Below are 19,698 nucleotides of genomic sequence, written 5' to 3'. Positions count from 1 at the left end.
GATCGTACTAAAACGTGGTCGAACGTGTATATATCTGTTTTAATGGAGGAGCCTCATTCAGATCCCGACTCAGTTATCCACAGTGATGAGGAAGATTTGCCTGGTTCACAAGAGTCCCTGGGACTCAGCCAGGGAACCCTGAACGAGTTAATGGAAGCTATAAAAAGCAACGGGTAAAGGCAGAGTTGATTATAATGTTTAGAACCGATTACCGGTATGTAATTGGTGCCACTTTTATGGTGGGGTATTCGATTTGCCTGGCAATGAAATAAGTCGTGTTTCTCAAAGCACTGATGTGACTGGTGGAAATCTTATAAAGCATGTCTTGTCTGTTGTCCTTTGTTTAAAATTAGGAAATTGATCATTAAGTTAATGAACCTGTTCACACTAGTGTGGCCTCAGGTTCTGTTGCTCTTATAAGAACTAGTGCTAATTATTATTATCAGTCTATTGTGTAGTAGTATCACTGAAGAGTTCTATGTTTGTGAGGAAGAGTCTTCATCAGTGACTGAGAACAGTTCAAGTATGGATAGTATCACCATACAGAGGTCACTCCTGACTCCAGCTTCATTCATGGTTAGTCATTCTGTTTTTGTTCTGATGCAGTAAACACATCATGTTGTTATGTCAGAGATGAGAGCTACTGAAATTGATGGGAGGCCATTTTTAATTTAATCAAATTTAAAAGGTATCATTTTTCGGGCCTTGTATTATTATTAATAATAGCCACTGACTTTATAAGAGTGATAATGCTTGGAGCATTACTAATAGAATTTTTTAAAGATTTTATTATTGCTTTTATTTAGTACTTAGTGGTAGCAAAACTAAGTTTTTTATTGGAATGCGAATTTTTAATCAAAATAGGACTATTTTTTGAAAAAATCCTATCATTGTTTTAACACGTTTTCTTGCTTATTAATGAGAGCATGGACTAAAAAATAAGTCTATAATTAATGCATTTTTGTGTGGCACTGCCTTTGAGTGACATCAGCTGATAATTAATGGTTCATGTCTGCACTTCCTTGCGTATCTCATTTTTTATAAATTAACATTATGTGCCCGCGCCTGCTGCTACTCAGCATTTCTGCAACTTCCCAGTTGTCACTCTTATCCATTTCCTTGCTGTAATTGTATGGCTAGCCTGGTTTCCACCTGGACTATAGTATGTGGTCCTCCACAGCATATATAAGCATTGCTCTCCAGTTGGAGTCATCAGCAGTCTTTGCTTCAGACTCCCTTCTAGCTCATAGTATTATAGAATGATGTCCTGGTCTCTTCCCCCACCACCCCCCTATACCTCAGTAGGTCCTGGCACTGATCCTTATGTATGCTATATTGATCAGCCTGTGCTTCCCATTCCTAATGTAAGAAGCAAACTAATGCAGTCCTTTACTTTAATATAAAGCTGCATGCGCTAAACATGCAGTAGCTGTGTTTAGCATACTATTAGTTGCTATTATTATCATTATTATGAGCAAAAGTATCTTTATTTTTGCAGAACTCACAGCAGCAGCAGCAGCAGTCACAGCACATGCTACCAATCAGTTCTTCTTACAGCTACCCTCAGCCTCCTCCTCCTCCTCTCTATCATGTCTATGGTGACTCAGGCTCTGCTGTCTCCTCTGCTAACACCACTCCAACAAGAGTCACTCCTCCCGTAAGTGACCGGTCCTTTGCTCTATGACCTGGAATGTCCCTTTTATGTTTCAGTGTCTATTGCAATGGCTGCATGTACTATACGCCGTCGGTCATTTATTCATTCTAGTTGTTGCATGTTGCTTGCATCCATGCTTGCCTCAACTGCTATCAGCCCTAATGTACTCTAATCCCTTTATTGTGAGGGACATCAAAGCATTGCATGGGCTAGTGATTGTAAGACTGGCAGACAGTGAAGAGAAATTGGAACAAATGTGAGATGGACGAGAATAAATGAATTAATGAGAGAGTTGGTTGCTCTTACGATATATGTGTACATGTACATGTAAAGTGAAAGAAAATGAGATTTGTAGTAAGTGAGAGAATTGCAAAGATAGACAGTGAAGAGAAATTGAGACGAATGTGAGATGGACGAGACTAAATAGATTAATGACTTACCGACAGAATTGCTCTTGTCGTGTAAAGGTGAGAGAAAATGAGAGTGAGTCATTTGTAGTTAATGTAAGATTTGCAAAAAGTGAAATGTTTTTTATGTCGGAAATTTAAAAAATAGCGGAAGGAATTCAGGAAGAACTAAGAGATGTAGAGAGTGGGAGAGACGGTGAAGTAATAGTGCAAGTTGCTTTGAAATTTCATAATTATGTTGGGAAAAGGGACTTTAAGGATAGGGTCAGTGACATCAACTAGCAGAGTTGGAGTGGGAGATCTCTTTGTGTCTATACATGTACATGTACATGTAAGTCTATAAAGTACGGCTAATAAAGTAATTTGAATGTGTGCATGTGCTTGTGTGGGGCAGGTAACGAGTACTTTTGGGTGTTGTGGGTGTTGTTAGCTGTCTTGTGGTTTATTGTTTTCAGAATTATCGGGCTAATGGGAGATAGGGGTTACATCATTGTCTGTGCTTGCAAAGCATGTGTTGATCTTTTGATAATGATCTTCAGACATTGCAGTCCAGCAAGTGTGTTACACTTTACACCCACTGTACATAAGATCAGTATACACTTTAATGCATTGTTTGTAAAACAGTCTGAGTCAACTAACATTGCTCCCTTTGTATAATCAATGAGCCAGCATTGCAATCATACAGTAGATTAGTAGTACTGGCTGTTTAGCATATTGGGACATTAGACTAACAGCATAATAGCAATAGTATATAGTCCATTATGTAACATTATGTAATATACACAATCTAATACATTGGACAACATGATAGTACATGATATTGCATCATATAGCATTTTAGTATGTTATGCAGTATAATACAGTATAAGTATAACCATATTAGTATCTTATTAAGCATAATACAGTAAGGGCCGTACATTATACAGTATATTACTACATTGGTAGCATCATTAGTGCATTAGACAGTATAATACTGCTGTGTTAGCATTATTAACATGTTATGCAGCATTTGAGTACATTATACAATATATTACTACCTTATAAACACAATTAGTATAATGTTACATAGTACAATAGTACATTATGCTGCATAACGAATGTGTATAGCCCATTATCGTAGGATTATAACATTGGAATAGTATGTCCCCATCACTTCCGTTGGACCTATGATATATTATCCTAAAGTGAGATCACCTACATAGGTCCAACTCAATTAGTATAGGCACTCATAGGTAGCCTTCAGGGTGAAATCCCCTCTATGCATCCTTACTGTGTGTCTGAGTGTGGATTGTGCATGTACAATGTATGTGGAGTTAAGGATGAGGTCAATGGGTCAATAAAGTGGGTTGTCTGTAGTGTGGACCTGAATCACTAGGAGAGACTGAGAGAAGAGCTTCCTTCCCTTTGAAGTGAAGCTACTGCACATGTGTGATTATTGTCCTGTAGTAAAATAATTCTATAATATGTCTAACTCGATAATAATGATTTTATAATGGCTGCTAATTAGTTGCTATTGTTGTATTTCTAGGGTGATAGCCCAGCTGCTATGAGTGACTGCAGTGGGTCTTATTCTCACATGCACGGGATGCCATTCATAAGGAAGAAAGTCCCATCTAAGTGAGTTAAAGAAAGTGATAATTTAAACTATGCTTATTACCTTTGAACTATTTGCTTACCTTTTTTCTTGTATTGTGGGACGATTCTTTCTATCATATTAAAGGTTTAATGTCCTACTGTAGCATTATTTCAACAGTACATGTTGTTTCCTATTTATTTTCATTATAAATCCAATTACTGCATGGAAACTATAGTAGAATATGCACCTGTGTTTTTGAGCTACGTGTCAAATGTGGTTTTTACTAATTATTAACACTGAAAGGAGAGGAAAAGAACCTCAACTAGGAAAGACCTTGAAATTACTTTTGGTCATGTTCTCGTGGGTGCTGCCTTATGGCTTTATGCACTATGAAGCATAATATCCAGTGGGTGCATTTACTATGTTTTATGCTATAACGAATGATATAAGCATGTAATAAGGTGATGTAATAGCTGCATTGGTTGAATGCTATGAAGCATAGAGGCAGTATGTGTAGCTGCTGGCAACGTTTGTTTTATATTGCAATGGATGGGATAAGCATTATGGTATAGTTTTAAATGATTAGTGAATACAGTCAGGCCTGTCTACTCCGGACACCTTGGTACCCAATAATACCCTCCTGATTATGAACCTGTCCTTATTTCAGAGGTTCATTAATACACATTACTATTGTATTGGGACTGATACTACCTGTCCTCATTATAGAGGCCTCCTTATTTTAGAGTGTCCACAATAGCAGGCTATACTGGTATACCGACCGTTATACACTTCACATTGAACTCTTCACGCTTGCTTGCTTATCATTGCATGGTGTATATTGACTTAGCATAATTAGTAGGTGAGTTGGATGTGTGAAGATTATGTCATGGTAATTTGTGTGAGATTGTTGATAGTTATAAAGTGTCATGTGTTTCGCTAACTAATGAGTGATGCGATGTTGACGGTATTTGACCATATACGGTCATACTATTTTCTAAACCGAAAACATTAATTAGGGTGGGACGTTGTGTGTGTTAGTAAATAGCTGTACCTTCGAAGTGTTTTATCATTAGACTAATACAATAAGTGCATAAACAATGATACTAATCATACAACAATACATATACATAACCATTACGCTTGTAAGTGATGCATGTCATTGTAAGCCATGCATTCATTTATGTATTATTTATCACATAATTATATTGAGGTAATTTTTGCTAGTATGTACATGTGCATGTAGTTTGGGGTAAGAATTGTTCAATATCTAATTAATGGCTTGAAAAACTGGTTTGTTGAGCTTTGTGGATAATAGTATACATGTACATAATATGGGTACTTTTTGCTGGTGCTATGTACATGTACATGTACATGTAGGTCTTGGGGCATTTCTTAGTAAGTATTGTTCTGATTATTATCTTGATAAACCGGTTTGTTGAGCCTCGAAGATAATATATACATGTACATGTAATTATTAAAGTACTTTTTGCTAGTAATATGCACATGTAGGTCTTGGGGCATTTCTTAGTAAGATTTGTTCTGATTACTATCTTGATAAACCGGTTTGTTGAGCCTCGTGGATGATAGACCAGGAGTGTGCAGTGGTTCCCCTCAGGTTTTACTATTATTCGATTAGCTGACCAGCGACCCGAGGCTGAGCTATAATGTACATGTGTGAGGAAATAATAAGAGTTTTGTAGTACCCATTGTTATTCTAGCTACAAGTCCTTTTGTAGTTTCTTCTTTCTCACATACTAGGATTGGGTTCAGGGCACACGTGCATGGCCTCAACTCTAAAGCTTCACGTGTTATTTATTGACTTCACATCCTCTATGTTATTGGCACTGGCACTATGTGGGTATATTTCAAGTAGTCAGCTGCTCCCCATAACACAATTGAACTATGCTACTTGGGACTCCGATTTTAATTAAGAAAATTACAATAAAGGAAGCAGTGTCTGGTGTTTAGGTGTTAAGCGGATTATGTTTATCATGTGATAATGACACCCACTCATCTAAGCATGTTATGATTATGATCTAATGTGAAAGGAGACGCGTATTGTGACAATAATAATTAATTAATTGGCTTTATTGAGTTAAGTTTTGGCTAGTTGCATTTTTGGTGATGTTGATGTTAATTTTCAATTCTGTCTGCCTCAATGTCTGACTTTACCTTTCTTTCTATGCCTCTTCCTCTTTCTCTACCTCCACCTCCCTGTCTCTCTCTCTCTCTCTCTCCCTCCCTCCCTCTCTCCCTCCCTCTCTCTCTCCCTCTCTCCCCCCTCTCTCCCTCCCTCTCTCCCCCCTCTCTCCCTCCCTCTCTCTCTTTCCCTCTCTCCCTCTCTCTCTCTCTCTCTCCCTCCCTCCCTCTCTCCCTCCCTCTCTCTCCTCTTAGTATACCCATGCCTGGTGAGTATGGCTTTACTCTGATCTTAAATGATGATGATAACAGCGTAAGTTTAAGTAACTGCATATTGTACTCTAATTTATTATTATTTTAAATTATTTACAGAAACCACCAAAGACTGTACCATTCACAGTAAGTAGAACTATCATGGTCATTATTATTATTATTATTATTATTTTTATTATTTTTATTATTGTTGTTGTTGTTGTTGTTGTTGTTATTATTGTTGTTGTTGTTGTTATTATTGTTGTTGTTGTTGTTATTATTATTATTATTCTTTATTAGTATTCTAACCTTATGAAAAGGGCATACATTAAAAGAGACTCTACAGTTGGCATGACATTTTCCTTCTCAAGTAAGTGATGACTTACATGTTATTATTATTATTATTATTATTATTATTATTATTATTATTATTATTATTATTATTATTATTATTATTATTATTATTATTATATTGATTGTAGAAGTCCCTCCACCGAATGCTGTCATAAGGGCAATGGCCATTCACAAGTCTCCGGACCTGATTGGGGATATATTGCAGTGCTGCCCTAAGCATATAGAGGATCAGAAGAAAAGAGGTAAGGACCCAAACCCTCACTTACCATTAAGAAACTACTGTAATAATAATAATAATAATAATAATGATAATAATAATAATAATAATAATGATAATAATAATAATAATAATAATAATAATAATAATAATAATGATAATAATAATAATAATAATAATAATAATAATAATAATAATAATAATAATAATAATGATAATAATAATAATAATAATAATAATAATAATAATGTGATAGCAGCTACTATGTAGATATGCTCTTTATGAAAAGGCTATCAATAGTAAAGAACTTTTATTAATGAGCTTTGATTAGTACATTAATATACATGTACATGAAAGTAAGATACTTTAGTAACTGTTATTGGAGATACAGTACTACATGTAACTTAAGAGTTGTTTTCCTCCCAGACATTATGATCCTTTATTTGGTTATTATAATTTTAAGTGTCTTTGTTTTGTTGTCATTCAAAGGTCATCAGTTTCCAAAGCATTTTATATGTGGAGCAGCTAAAACAGAAACCATCTACTGTGAGGACCCCGCCTCCGGTAGACTCTCTATCACTATGCCTATCAGCTCACTCCAAGCCAGTAAGCACATGTGTACCATTAACCATTGACCCATTAACCATTAGCCCCATTCACCATTGACCACTAACCTATTCACCATTAACACATTCACCATTGACCATTTGACCATTGACCCATTCACCATCAACCATTGACAAGAATTCATGTATATTATACTTTTGCCATTGATCATTAACCGTTGAACCCATTAACCCACCGACCTTTAAACATTAACTATTGACCATTAACCATTGACCCGTTTATAGAGTCATTGACCAGTGGTAGTGTTCAAGCTTTTTTCGTATTCCCGTGCTTTACGTCAGAATTACATAAAGGACCAGGACAAGTGGCTCAGTTGATATTCACATTGGAAATGTAAGGATACTGTGTAATGTATGTGTGTGTGTGTGTGTGTGTGTTACTGCTTGTATGTGGATGATTTTCTGATAGATATACATGTACTTATGTTGTGAATCAAATTTGAGCTGAATCCAATCAAAATTAAATTTTTTCAAATTTTTAAATTGCTCCAAAATTGGGTCGAAGTCCCTGTACTACAGTACAGGGTCTTTGGCTAAATTTCACCAAATTTGAAAAGGAGAGAATTCTTCATTTTTATAATTTTTCCTAATACATATACATGTACATGTATTTACATGTATGTTGTGTAGAAAGTTTTAGTTGATTCCGATCAAAATTAATTTCTTTACGAATTTTTAAAGTTGCTCCAAAATCAGGCCAAATTTTTCAAAAAATGAAAAGAAGATAATTCTTCATTTTTATAAATTTTTCTGATACATATACATGTATTTATGTTGTGTTCAAACTTTGAGCTGATTCCAATCAAAATTGAATTTTTGAATTTTGAAGTTGCTTGTCCATTATTAATTCCATTCTTAGAGGAGGAGTCCTTTATGGTAGAGCTGTCGTGGATATCAGAGTATGTGCTTCTACAGGAAGAGACAGAGACAATGATGAACAGAAACAATCAACTCCTTCCACCATCGACCCTCTAGTTGATCTCAAGAAGTCAAGGAAGAGACCTGCTTTGACTCAAAACGTTGAGTGTGCCATTCCTTCCAAAGTATCACGGACTAGTCTATCAGCCAAACAATCCTTTACTGTTGAGGTTTGTGCCTGATATTGTACAGACATGCATGCACACCATAGATATATTTTATTTATTTATACTACCGTATAGCTCAAAATTTTTGTCACATTTGAATTTTTTAACCGACGAAATTTTTGTTCCACTTAGATATAGTATGTGGATTAATACAGAAATGATGAAAAAACTTTTTTGATGAAAATTAATTTTAATAAAAAAATAGAATTTTGACGAAATTTTTGATTGTTGAAAATCTTGTACTTGTTGATTCGTTGTACTTGCATGTACTTGTTAAAAATACTAACAGTAACATTGTGCTCTTATAGTGTGTAGAAATCCTGTGTTGATCCTGGTCAAAATTCTATTTTTGATCAATAATTTTTGACAATTATTTTAAAGAAAATATGAGATTAAATTCACCTATATAATTGCAAAAATAACCTTGTAAGAAATGATGAAATTGCCAGAAGTTAACTTGTTAAGCCAAAGCTTAAATGTACATGTACATGCAGTAACATGACTTGTTAAGAACATGAGTGTAATAGGACCACAGTCACTAAAAATACTAAATACATCAACTATTGCTATTCTTTTGTGCATAATAGACGTATCCCGAACTGTTTCCATTTGTTGAAGTGTGTGTGAGGATGATGGAGCGGGTCCATCAGGTAAACATTGAGTCTGAGGCCAACTTATCTCAATTGAACATTGGAGCAACTGCTACTGATGTATGTGCTATAATATGCACTGAGTTTAAAATACTCTTTTATTAACAATTATATTTATTATTTTATTAGGTTCCAGATGATCCATTGCTCCCCAGTGCTTCATCTCAATTACATGGATCTCAAGATATCAGAAATGTTGAAAGGTACAATAGTAATAACTTTATGAGCATACATGTACATGCAAGTAAATGTATTTTTATTTATTATTATTATTGTTATTATTGTTATTGTTGTTGTTGTTAATAGTTGGCTTCAACAGTTGAATCTTTCACAGTATAAGGTTCTATTGGACAATGGTGGCATATGTGATCTCGCTCAAGTTATTAGTCTTGATAATAATGTGAGTTTATTAATGATTAATTATGATAAAATAATTATGTCATTATTATAATCAGTATTATTCTTATCATTATTGTACTTTGTAGCGGAAAATTTTGGAGGGAGTTAAATTTGGCGAATTGCTATTTTGATAATAGTTGAGTTGAATTTTAATTTGGTGAATTAGTGGCCACATGCCATTGAGCATTTGCATAATGGCTCAAAATGGCAGATTTTATTTTGGCAAATGGCTATCAAAACGCCAAATTTAACTACTGTACCTCTAAAATTTCCTTTTGTACAATATAATCAGTTATGTTAATTATTATCATTATTTTACATGCACATGTATGATGCTTATAATTAATTCATTATAATTATTATGTATGTCCGTTCTGTCAATTTATATAGCAATTAAAGGACCTAGGGGTATCAAATTCGTCTCACAGAGAGCAGCTACTAAATGGAATCAGCCTCATTAACACTGCAGCTACCCAACAGCCATCAAGAGAAGACGAGACATTCACATACTCTCAGTCAACGCAGCCGTACAAACCACAGCTTTTATCTCAATCCTCTACTGCAAGTGGTATGTCTAATATAATTAGTCCAAATACACTGGAGGTTCTAAGAATACAAGTCAAGAAGACGTATTCATCTTCTTCAGGTTCTGAATCCAATTAATAATTTATGTGTATTATCATTATCATTTTTTCATTCACTAATAATAATTATTATTGCTAGAGATGACATTATTTATTACTTTGCTATTATTGTTATTATTATTGTTATTATTATTATTGTTGTTGTTGTGTTTTTGTTGTTGCAGAAGCTAAAGTGTAATAATAAGGATAATACTTATATGCATATGCCTCTTTCACATTGTTCTTTATAATTATTTTGAACCAATAGCAATAAGAATAATTTCTAATTAGTTTGTGTCAAATTTTGGATCCACCACTTCCTTGAAGAGTGTTTGATGCATGCCCCTTAGCTTCAGGTTCCTATTAGTGCTTTGTGGATGAGTCCTTGATGATATGAGCTTGTGTGGAGCAGCCCTTCCTGTTGGATATGAAGTCAATGGTGGCATCCTAAACACACAAACACACACATGATTCAGTGATACTGTATATCGGGACATTTTGGAGGGAATTAAATTTGGTGAATTAGTGTTTTAATAGCTATTCGCCAAAATAAAAATCTGGCATTTTGAACCATTATATGCATGCTCAATGGCACGTGGCCATCAATTCGCCAAATTAAAATCTGCCAATCACTCAAAATTTAGCAATTCGCCAAATTTACTCCCTACAAAATTTCCCGCTATACGATACTTGTTGAGTGTCATCTATTCAATGTACCTATAAGTTAAGTGATTGCTTGTAACAAAATCCCCAATGGATTCTAGTTCTTTCTCCTTCCGCCATTTCTCTTCTTTTTCCTCTTTCAAGCCAAAGTTAGTACTTGCTCCTATAATGCATGTATACATAATAATACCTTAAGGAGACAATTGTCTGTGAGTATTTAATTTTGGCAATTTTTTTAAAAATCGCTAGCTTAAGTCCATGCTAACTTTGATTTCTGATTACATTATCAATGCCCTTCCTATTCAACAGGAACATTTTGATTTATCGGCCAATGAGTTTAGAGATGCTCTCTGTCTCAGGTACCTAAAACCTTTATTGAACACTCCTACCAACTGTGATGGTTGTAACGCCCCGTTCACAACTTCTCACGCATTGGATTGTAGAAGAGGTGGCCTAGTTGTTCAAAGACATAATGAAATTAGAGATTTTATTTTTGATATTTCCTCTATGGTCTGGAGTCAAACCATCAAGGAGCCCATGGTAGATGAAAGCTCATCCTCTGACAGTCTTCGAGCTGATGTTGCTATAAGAGGTGTCTGGCAGCCACAGGGTATGTGCCTGTTTGATGTAAGAGTCATCGACTCTGACGCCCCCTCTTATCTAGACAGGAGTCCTGAACAGATTCTGAAAACAGCTGAAAGAGAGAAAAAAGCCAAATATAGTGAGCACTGTGAACGGAGACATGTGAGCTTCTCTCCCTTGTGCACTACTGTGGACGGTCTGATTGGCCCTGAGATGTCTATATTTTTGAAACGTTTGGCTGACAGACTCGCTCTGAAGTGGGACCGGAGATACAGCACAACTTTGAATTGGTTAAGAACTAAGCTCTCATTTGCTCTCATTCGATCAACTAACTTATGTATAAGGGGGACGAGAACAAAATGGAGGGGTTTGAGTTTTGAAGACGGCCTTGGTCTGAATGACTATTTTCTAAATTAATTCTATCTAACTTAACTTTATTTTATTCTATTTTTACAACTTAAGATTATTCTGCTCTTAATATTATTATTGTTATTATTGTTTTTCTGAAAAATGTTGTTGTTATATAGTTGGTATTAAAATGATCAAAACGCTAAATTATTAAATACCAGCCAAATGTCAGTATCATGAAAATTGCTGATATAAGTACACACTAAAGCCTGATTTACATTGCACAGTTAAGGCTATACATTAAGACAGGAAGTGCTGTATAAACCAATGCCAACCATTTACATAATGTAAGAATAGAAATTATCTCTATTTTTACGTTACATAAACGGTTGCCATTGGTTTATACAGCACTTCCTGTCTTAACGTATAGCCTTAAGGCGGATTTACAATATGACATTAGGCCAGCGTACCGTCAATTTTTAATCAAACGCGTGGGCAGTTTGACCTTTTGACGCATGCTTTCCACTGGAATAGAACCAGATTCTATTTCAGCGTCAACGTAACGTCAGGACTAGCGTAATATTGTAAATCCGCCTTTAACTGTGCAATGTAAATCAGGCTTAATAATTGTTTCGTTAAGGTACATTCTACTGCTATTGCAATCATCCTTACCTTGCAAAGGGTGGTCGGTTTTTTCTGGTAGCCAGGCCATTCTCTTCCCATCCCATTTCCTTTCTCCCAGTTCATATCCTCTATTGAATGTTTGATCGTAGAGCGATATTGTATTGCGCATGTAACTCTTCCCATGATGTATGAAAATATGCTCTTTATCTATTCCCTAAATATAAGAATAATAAATAATATATCACCTTTCCAATAACACTGTGGAGCTTAGCCTATTTGATGGACACGGCATAATTTGTTGTAATAAAACTTTTTATTGGTTCATAAAATGTAATTTTGCCAATCAGCAAAGTTTATTGATAATTATTTATAAAAATTATAATGCTAAGGTTCATTTTCATTTTGCTTACTACACTTAATTTGCACCTCAAGGCGTCATGTTTGTACCTCATTTCACACCTTGAGGTGTAAACAAAGTGCATTGTCACAAAAATAGATTTTCAGTGCTGCATTAAAATTGAGCTCACATTATTTCTTATTAGTCCTTTGAGTCGAATGGACGGGTCGGGAGCTTTTAAGTAATGTCCACGGTAAGTCTGACGGCTAGTGCTGCTACCAAACTCGCTCCCTTTCTCAAACTACAAAAAACACATACAGCTCAAATCAGTATAGTCGTTCCAGCACTGCTCTTAACCTTGTACCTATCTTCAGACCAGTTCCCTATCAGGACTCCTTTAGAATAGCGTTGCTCTATTCTCCAGCCTGGGTCCTGCCATTTGTTGGAGAGCACAGATCCACAAGTGCTGTCTGCCATTTGATGCGCTCGTTACTATGGCTACCGGAAAGGTGTGTATTAAAACAGTTCCATGGCAACCAGAAATGAATAACAGTCCAGGGCCGGGCTGGGATTTTTATTAGGGGCAGTGAAATCAGCTTTTATTCAGTAGTAAACCATGACAGAAAGCGAGTCTGACGTCTTTGTACATAAAGGAAGAAAGTTTAGAAGAATAAGCCAGTCTAGCCCTAGTTTACCAAGAGATGATGCTAGTAAGCCTAAAATCATCAATCTTTGATCTTTTACTATCCATTTTGGTTTAGATTCTAGTCCAGTACCTCGATATTCACTCCAAGCTCCTCCAGCCATTGCTGCTCATCCCGTCCCCTCTCGTTCTCTTATTCTTCCTCCTCCCCAGCCTCTCAGCAGCAAACAGAGCAGACCAATGTCTGCTAGAGGACGTCCCAAACCCAATGCAATCCTAGCCTCAAAACTAGACCCAGTCAATGAATACAGAATGGAGTTTGCCCTCCAGGTAACCAGTGAGTATATGTATGTTCACTTACTTTAATGATTTAATATGTGTGTACATGAACATACATTTATTTTGATCGTGTCACTCCCCATATCATTTTGCATTATTATAGGCAAGAGTAAAATCTGTAGGTATTATTTACTCTTGGTATCACCTCGGTATCTGTTTCTATGGTATCGGCTTCTACGGCATCTGCGTCGTGAGGTTAAATACCATAGAAACCGATACAGAGGTGTATAAGCAACTTCTATCATGACATTTGAAAACAACTACCAGCTGCTGATAATAAGACCACAGTTGACATACACACAGCATATCTAACAGGCTAGGCCAGTAAAGAATCAACCAAGCTTGACAAAACTAATGGACTAATAAGAGCATAAGCGTGTAGAGCGCCAAGTTTCTAGTACATGTAAGTGTCCCCGGAGGTATCTAATAGATTTAGAAACCTGGTATTCTGCAATCTTTTAAATTTGGCATGCTAGAAGTTGTTTATACACCTCGGGTATATATACATGTACATGTACTTCATGATTAGCAATGGATACAAGAACTATGTCCATGTTAAATATTATTTTTTAAATATTTTTAATGTAGCATTCTCAGCCACTGCCTCCTATATCCAGCCAACAGTCATCCCCAAAGCCTACGATACAGTCACGTCCTGAGCATCAGTCCAAACTATTAGAGGTTGACTCTGCAGTTGATCTTGACTTCACATCACAATGTGGAACACCAATCGACATACCTCTCTCTATCCTCCGAACACTCAACAGCAACAGCATAATCACAACTAGCACTACACCGAACAACTCACCCAAACAAGCTCTTAAAGAAACACTTAAAGCAAGGGAAGGTACTACTAGTGTACAGTTAGGACTTAAACTACCTAACAGTGAACGGATACAACACGAGTTCCCTTTAAATGCTACAATAAATGACGTCATAAAATATGCAGAGAAAGAGAGTGGTATTGATCTAAAAGATTGCATAGTGAGCACTAATGGACTAACAAGAACAGCTCTTAATGATAAACAATTGACACTTAATGATAGTAATATTACCGTACGGACTGTATTATATTTCTCATTGCCATAAAATTAATAATAAAGTTTTGTTGCTATTAATGTAACCTAGTTACCTGTTGTACTGGAGATTTGTTGTAAATATAAACAAACACTGGATGAGTCATAGAAACACACACACTCATACCATGATCTCACCTCACACATAATAAGTAATGATATTCAACACTGCAATGAATACAATAGCAAGATCATAAACTAACCCACACATAGAGTTGTAAATAAACACACAAACACAGTGATACGTGTGTACATGGACAGTTCACAGTTAGAGTATAAGAATGTTCCCTATATCATACCGAGAGGGCAGGGTACATAGTCATAAAGATATCTATGGATGAATAAACTGCAAGTTTGTTAAGTGAGCCTGCATTTCCTCATCGTCAACATCATCATCATACAGCCAATCGTTTGATCCATCAGTGGGTATACCACCCATAGCCCCACCCCCTCCATCGGCCCCTGGGGGAGGAGGGAGAGGAGCTAGTGGGTTAGTGGCTCCAAGGAATAGGACTACTGGTAGGAACTCTTGGTGAATGGCGTGATGGAGTATGAGGGAGAGGAGGGTTGGGTGGTGACGGTCTGATCCCTACATAATAAATGAATGTAATACATTCAATGACTCAGTGACATCTCTTAGTACATGTACACAATAGGGCCTCCCCTAAAGCATATACTGTACATGTAACTGCACTACATGCATCAGTGAGCTACATACATGTACATGTAGAAAAGCCTTTTTTTGAAGAAAAATATTTTTAATGGCATTAACTCGAAAAATATTTTTAATGGCATTAACTCGAAAAATATTTGCCAGAATCAGCTCAAACTTTCCACACAGCATAAGGGCATCAATATGTATCAGAAAATGTAATAAAAATTGGATGTGATTTCGGAGCCATTTTTCTGAAAAAAACCATGGGCTATAGCCTTGGGTATTTTTCAAAAATTGGTTAATTTTTAAAAATGACCATAACTCGAAAATACATGTACATGTATTTGTCGGAATCAGCTCAAACTTCCCACACAGCATATGGGCATCAATATGTATCAGAAAATGTATTAAAAATTGGAAGTAACTTCGGAGCCATTTTTCTGAAAAAACTATGGGCTATTATAGCCTTGGGTATTTTCAAAAATTGGCTCATTTTTTTAAAATGGTCATAACTCAAAAAATATTTGTCGAAAACTTTCTACACAGCATAAAGACATCAATATGTATTAGAAAATGCAATAAAAATTGGAGGTAATTTTGGACCCATTTTTCTGAAAAAACCATGGGCTATAGCCTTGGGTATTTTTCAAAAATTGGGTCATTTTTTTAAAATGGTCATAACTTGAAAAATATCTGTCAAAAACAGCTCAAACTTTCTACACAGCATAAGGGCATCAATATGTATCAGAAAATGTAATAAAAATTAAGGGTGATTTCGGAGCCATTTTTCCAAAAAACCACGGGCTATATAGCTATAGCCTTGGGTATTTTTCAAAAATTGGCTCATTTTTTTTAAATGGTCATAACTCAAAAAATATTTGTCGAAAACAGCTCAAACTTTCTACACAGCATAAGGGCATCAATATGTATCAGAAAATGTAATAAAAATTGGAGGTGATTTCAGAGCCATTTTTCCGAAAAAACCATGGGCTATAGCCTTGGGTATTTTTCAAAAATTGGCTCATTTTAAAAAATGGTCATAACTTGAAAAATATTTGTCGAAAACAGCTCAAACTTTCTACACAGCATAAGGGCATCAATATGTATCAGAAAATGTAATAAAAATTGGAGGTGATTTCAAAGCCATTTTTTTGAAAAAAAACATGGGCTATAGTCTTTGGGTATTTTTCAAAAATTGGGTAATTTTTAAAAATGGTCATAACTTGAAAAATATTTGTCAAAAACAGCTCAAACTTTCTACACAGCATAAGGGCATCAATATGTATCAGAAAATGTATTAAAAATTGGAGGTGATTTCAGAGCCATTTTTCCGAAAAAACCATGGGCTATAGTCTTTGAAAATGGTCATACATGTACATGTAGCTTTACAGTTATTTGTCTGAAACAGTTCAAACTTTCTACATACATGTACATGTACACTGTACATGTAGCATAAGGACATACATGTACAGTACATGTACATGTACAGTACATGTACATGTACATGTACATGTACATGTACATGTACATGTACATGTACATGTAATCAGGAAATAAGGTACATGTACATGTCCTTACATTAATGTAGTATCCATAAACATCTTTGACAATGAGATAATGGAGTATCTCCCCATCTGGTGCCACCAGGGATATAGCATGGCAGCCAGGATTGCTGGAGCTATCTCTTACCATAAAACTACCACTAGGCTGATCCTTTAGTATCTCCATTATAAGCTCCCTAAAAAAATACACTATTATTATACATGTACTGTACATTAATATGACTAGAAAATTCCCAATACTATTGTACAATGTACATGTACATGTACTACATGTACATGTACACTGTACATGTATATTTATTTGTTGCACATGGACTTAACACTACATTTCTTGTTTTATCTAACATGTACAGGTATGGACGGATTCAAATTTGGCGAATTTGGTATTCTAATAGCCATTTGCCAAAATAAAAATCCACCATTTTGAGCCATCATACACATGCTCAATGGCACATGGCCACAAATTCGCCAAATTAAAATTCGCTAATCATCAAAATTTAGCAATTCACCAAATTTTAGTCCCTCCAAAATTTCCCACTATACGGTACTACATTTCTTGCGTTTTATCTAGCAAGTATTACATACATGTACATGTACATGTACATTACATGTATAATATGCATTGTTGGTTTGTTTAGTACTATTAGTATTATCATTTAAAAAAACAGTAACTATTCTTGTACAATGTGTTACTCAATGTTTCACACTCCTCATACTTCAGCCCCCATACCTTGGTAACCCAGCCTGGTACCAAACTGCATCCTTCAGTTCTAACTCCTGATCCTCATAAGCAGCACTAACTGGTCTTCCAGCACCACCAGGTCCCATTCCTCCTTGAAGGTCAGAGTAAGCAGGTGGTAGCAATAGCTCGTGAGTGGGTGGTTGAGGCTGACTGGCTCCTCCCAGTTCGTTATAAGATGGTGGGCGGTCTTGATTGGAAGTGTCTCCTTCAATTTGTAGCAGTGAGTCCAACTGGTTACGTTTAACCTACACAAAGTACAAAATTAATGCATGTACATGTACATGTACATACAGTAGAGAATTAATACATGTACACATGTATACTTACATTAAATACGTTTACAAATGTACATGTACATGTACATTACTTAATGAGTAAAACTGTGTCCATCCAACTGCAATTTTAAAGTCAATTACTGTACATGTACAAATTTATGTCAATTTTTGTTTTTTATAATGTTCAATAACCATCTTTTGTCTACAAAATTTGCCTCATGTACAAAGCATTTCCGACAAATCATTATTATTGTTATTGTTGTTGTTATTATAACTATTATTATTATGAATAATAAAATAATTACATTAATTGTTAAATTTATACTGTTTACTGTTTACATTAAAAGTTTGTTATTCATATAATTAGTACATGTACATGTACCTGTACATGTACATGTACATGTACATGTACAGTACATGGGAAGGTTTACTAAACTACAAGTACACAAATACTGTATACTATTATGTTCTATTATTTTTCTATCTATTTTTAACTCAGACACTCATACATGTAACATGCATTATGTATACTGTATATGTATTTTTGTAAATAGTTTAATGGTAAAAACATACAGTAAAAAAAACATGTACCTGTACCTGTACATGTACATGTATATCTAATGGACAAGAATTGATTGTTTTCTTACGTGTAGCTGATCCTCAAGTGCTGAGAGTTTGATTGTTATTTCAAGAGCTTTGTCATCATTAGGAGGTAGAGAGAGGAGCTTCATTTCAAGATCAGCCACTCTCTGCTCCAGTGACACTATCTCTGCCTCTAGACCAACTGAAGTCACACCTACATGTGTACATAATAATAATATAATAATAATGATAATAATAATAATAATAATAATAATAATGATAATGATAATAATAATAATAATAATAATAATAATAATAATAATGATAATGATAATAATAATAATAATAATAATAGCAATCTACTATAACAATAATAATAAGATAATGTCTATAATAACAACAGATATGCACTATACATGTAGGTTAGCACAAATAAGCTCTCTTGGATGGGAGGGTCATACCTGTCTATTTTTAACTCAGACACACATAAATGTGTATTTGGCGTTTTGATAGCAATTTGCCAAAATAAAAATCTGCCATTTTGAGCCATTATACACATGCTCAATGGCACGTGGCCACAAATTCACCAAATTAAAACCCGCCAATCACACGAAATTTAGCAATTCACTAAATTTTACTCCCTCCAAAATTTCCCGCTATAAGGAATGCATTACTACATCTTTAAAATATCTGAATAAACAGAAAGAAACATCAACTCACGTACATGTACAGGATATAAAAATCACATAACTTTACTCTATTTAAAAATAGTATTTCTTTATTCAAATTACATATACGTGCACATATACATGTACATGTGTACATGTATACATGCATGCATGGATACAACATAAGTCAATTTGGCATCAGCACACATTTTAATAGAGTACAGGTGTACACCATCAAAAATGAACTGACCACACAAACACAATTGTACACTACATGCATGGACATGAATAAAAATAAACAATAATTGAGTTGATCAGTGCATGCTACATGTACATGTACATGTACATACAATGTCCGCCCAATTACAATGTACATGTACAGTACATGTACATGTACATGTACATGTACACATGTATATCCAACCATAGCAAGAATAATAATGAACAGTGTACACTGTGCAAGTTAAGTTTGTTAACATGGGTCCTTGATTTATAATCACACATCAAATTGCCTCTGTACATGTGTGTACATGTACATGTACATGTACATGTAACAGTTAGGCCTGTGCTAATCACTGCTGATGCTAATTCATCATTATAAAGGATATGAGCTTATATCC

At 35.1% G+C, this 19,698-nt stretch overlaps 4 protein-coding genes across 5 annotated transcripts in view; 2 read left to right on the top strand and 2 right to left on the bottom strand.

Moving 5' to 3' along the window:
* The first annotated feature begins 12 nt into the window (after positions 1-12).
* Positions 13-10,081, top strand: LOC105313563 (cellular tumor antigen p53-like). Of its 2 annotated transcripts, none has more exons than XM_019999289.1 (15): positions 13-173; positions 462-576; positions 1,499-1,657; positions 3,590-3,678; positions 6,032-6,089; positions 6,149-6,175; positions 6,329-6,398; positions 6,511-6,624; positions 7,089-7,205; positions 7,451-7,559; positions 8,085-8,313; positions 8,898-9,020; positions 9,090-9,163; positions 9,267-9,360; positions 9,750-10,081. In XM_019999289.1, exons 1-15 carry the CDS (start codon positions 43-45, stop codon positions 10,020-10,022), a joined length of 1,782 nt encoding a protein of 593 aa, XP_019854848.1. In that variant the 5' UTR covers positions 13-42; the 3' UTR covers positions 10,023-10,081. The 2 variants fall into 2 exon arrangements, with proteins under 2 accessions (XP_019854848.1, XP_011405395.1); XM_011407093.2 differs by having other exon boundaries at positions 459-576.
* Positions 10,082-10,152: 71 nt separating this feature from the next.
* On the bottom strand, positions 10,153-13,034 carry LOC100633520 (uncharacterized protein C1orf158 homolog). The gene is made up of 5 exons (XM_003388209.3): positions 12,894-13,034; positions 12,727-12,837; positions 12,248-12,413; positions 10,700-10,808; positions 10,153-10,429 (listed from the first exon to the last, which is right to left on the bottom strand). The coding sequence occupies exons 1-5, from the start codon at positions 13,011-13,013 to the stop codon at positions 10,270-10,272; spliced, it is 666 nt and encodes a 221-aa protein (XP_003388257.1). The 5' UTR covers positions 13,014-13,034; the 3' UTR covers positions 10,153-10,269.
* A 108-nt stretch (positions 13,035-13,142) lies between these two features.
* LOC109583813 (probable serine/threonine-protein kinase samkC) lies at positions 13,143-14,647 on the top strand. The gene is made up of 3 exons (XM_019999292.1): positions 13,143-13,246; positions 13,298-13,509; positions 14,107-14,647. Exons 1-3 carry the CDS (start codon positions 13,153-13,155, stop codon positions 14,605-14,607), a joined length of 807 nt encoding a protein of 268 aa, XP_019854851.1. The 5' UTR covers positions 13,143-13,152; the 3' UTR covers positions 14,608-14,647.
* Positions 14,648-14,750: 103 nt separating this feature from the next.
* Positions 14,751-19,698, bottom strand: part of LOC100633394 (uncharacterized) — a 9,642-nt gene continuing 4,694 nt past the window's right edge. Inside the window, exons 6-9 of the mRNA XM_003388208.3 lie at positions 18,476-18,624; positions 17,542-17,798; positions 16,828-16,987; positions 14,751-15,183 (exon numbers count right to left, since the gene is read on the bottom strand). Coding sequence (XP_003388256.2) covers positions 14,926-15,183; positions 16,828-16,987; positions 17,542-17,798; positions 18,476-18,624 — 824 coding nt within the window. The 3' untranslated portion in view covers positions 14,751-14,925. The remainder of the gene's footprint in view (positions 15,184-16,827; positions 16,988-17,541; positions 17,799-18,475; positions 18,625-19,698) is intronic.

Source organism: Amphimedon queenslandica, unplaced genomic scaffold (genome assembly GCF_000090795.2).
Source record: "Amphimedon queenslandica unplaced genomic scaffold, v1.1 AMPQUscaffold_13278, whole genome shotgun sequence".
Classification (NCBI taxonomy): Eukaryota; Metazoa; Porifera; class Demospongiae; order Haplosclerida; family Niphatidae; genus Amphimedon; species Amphimedon queenslandica.
Note: the sequence above shows the minus strand (reverse complement) of the source record. Positions and strands in the feature narration are given on the sequence as shown.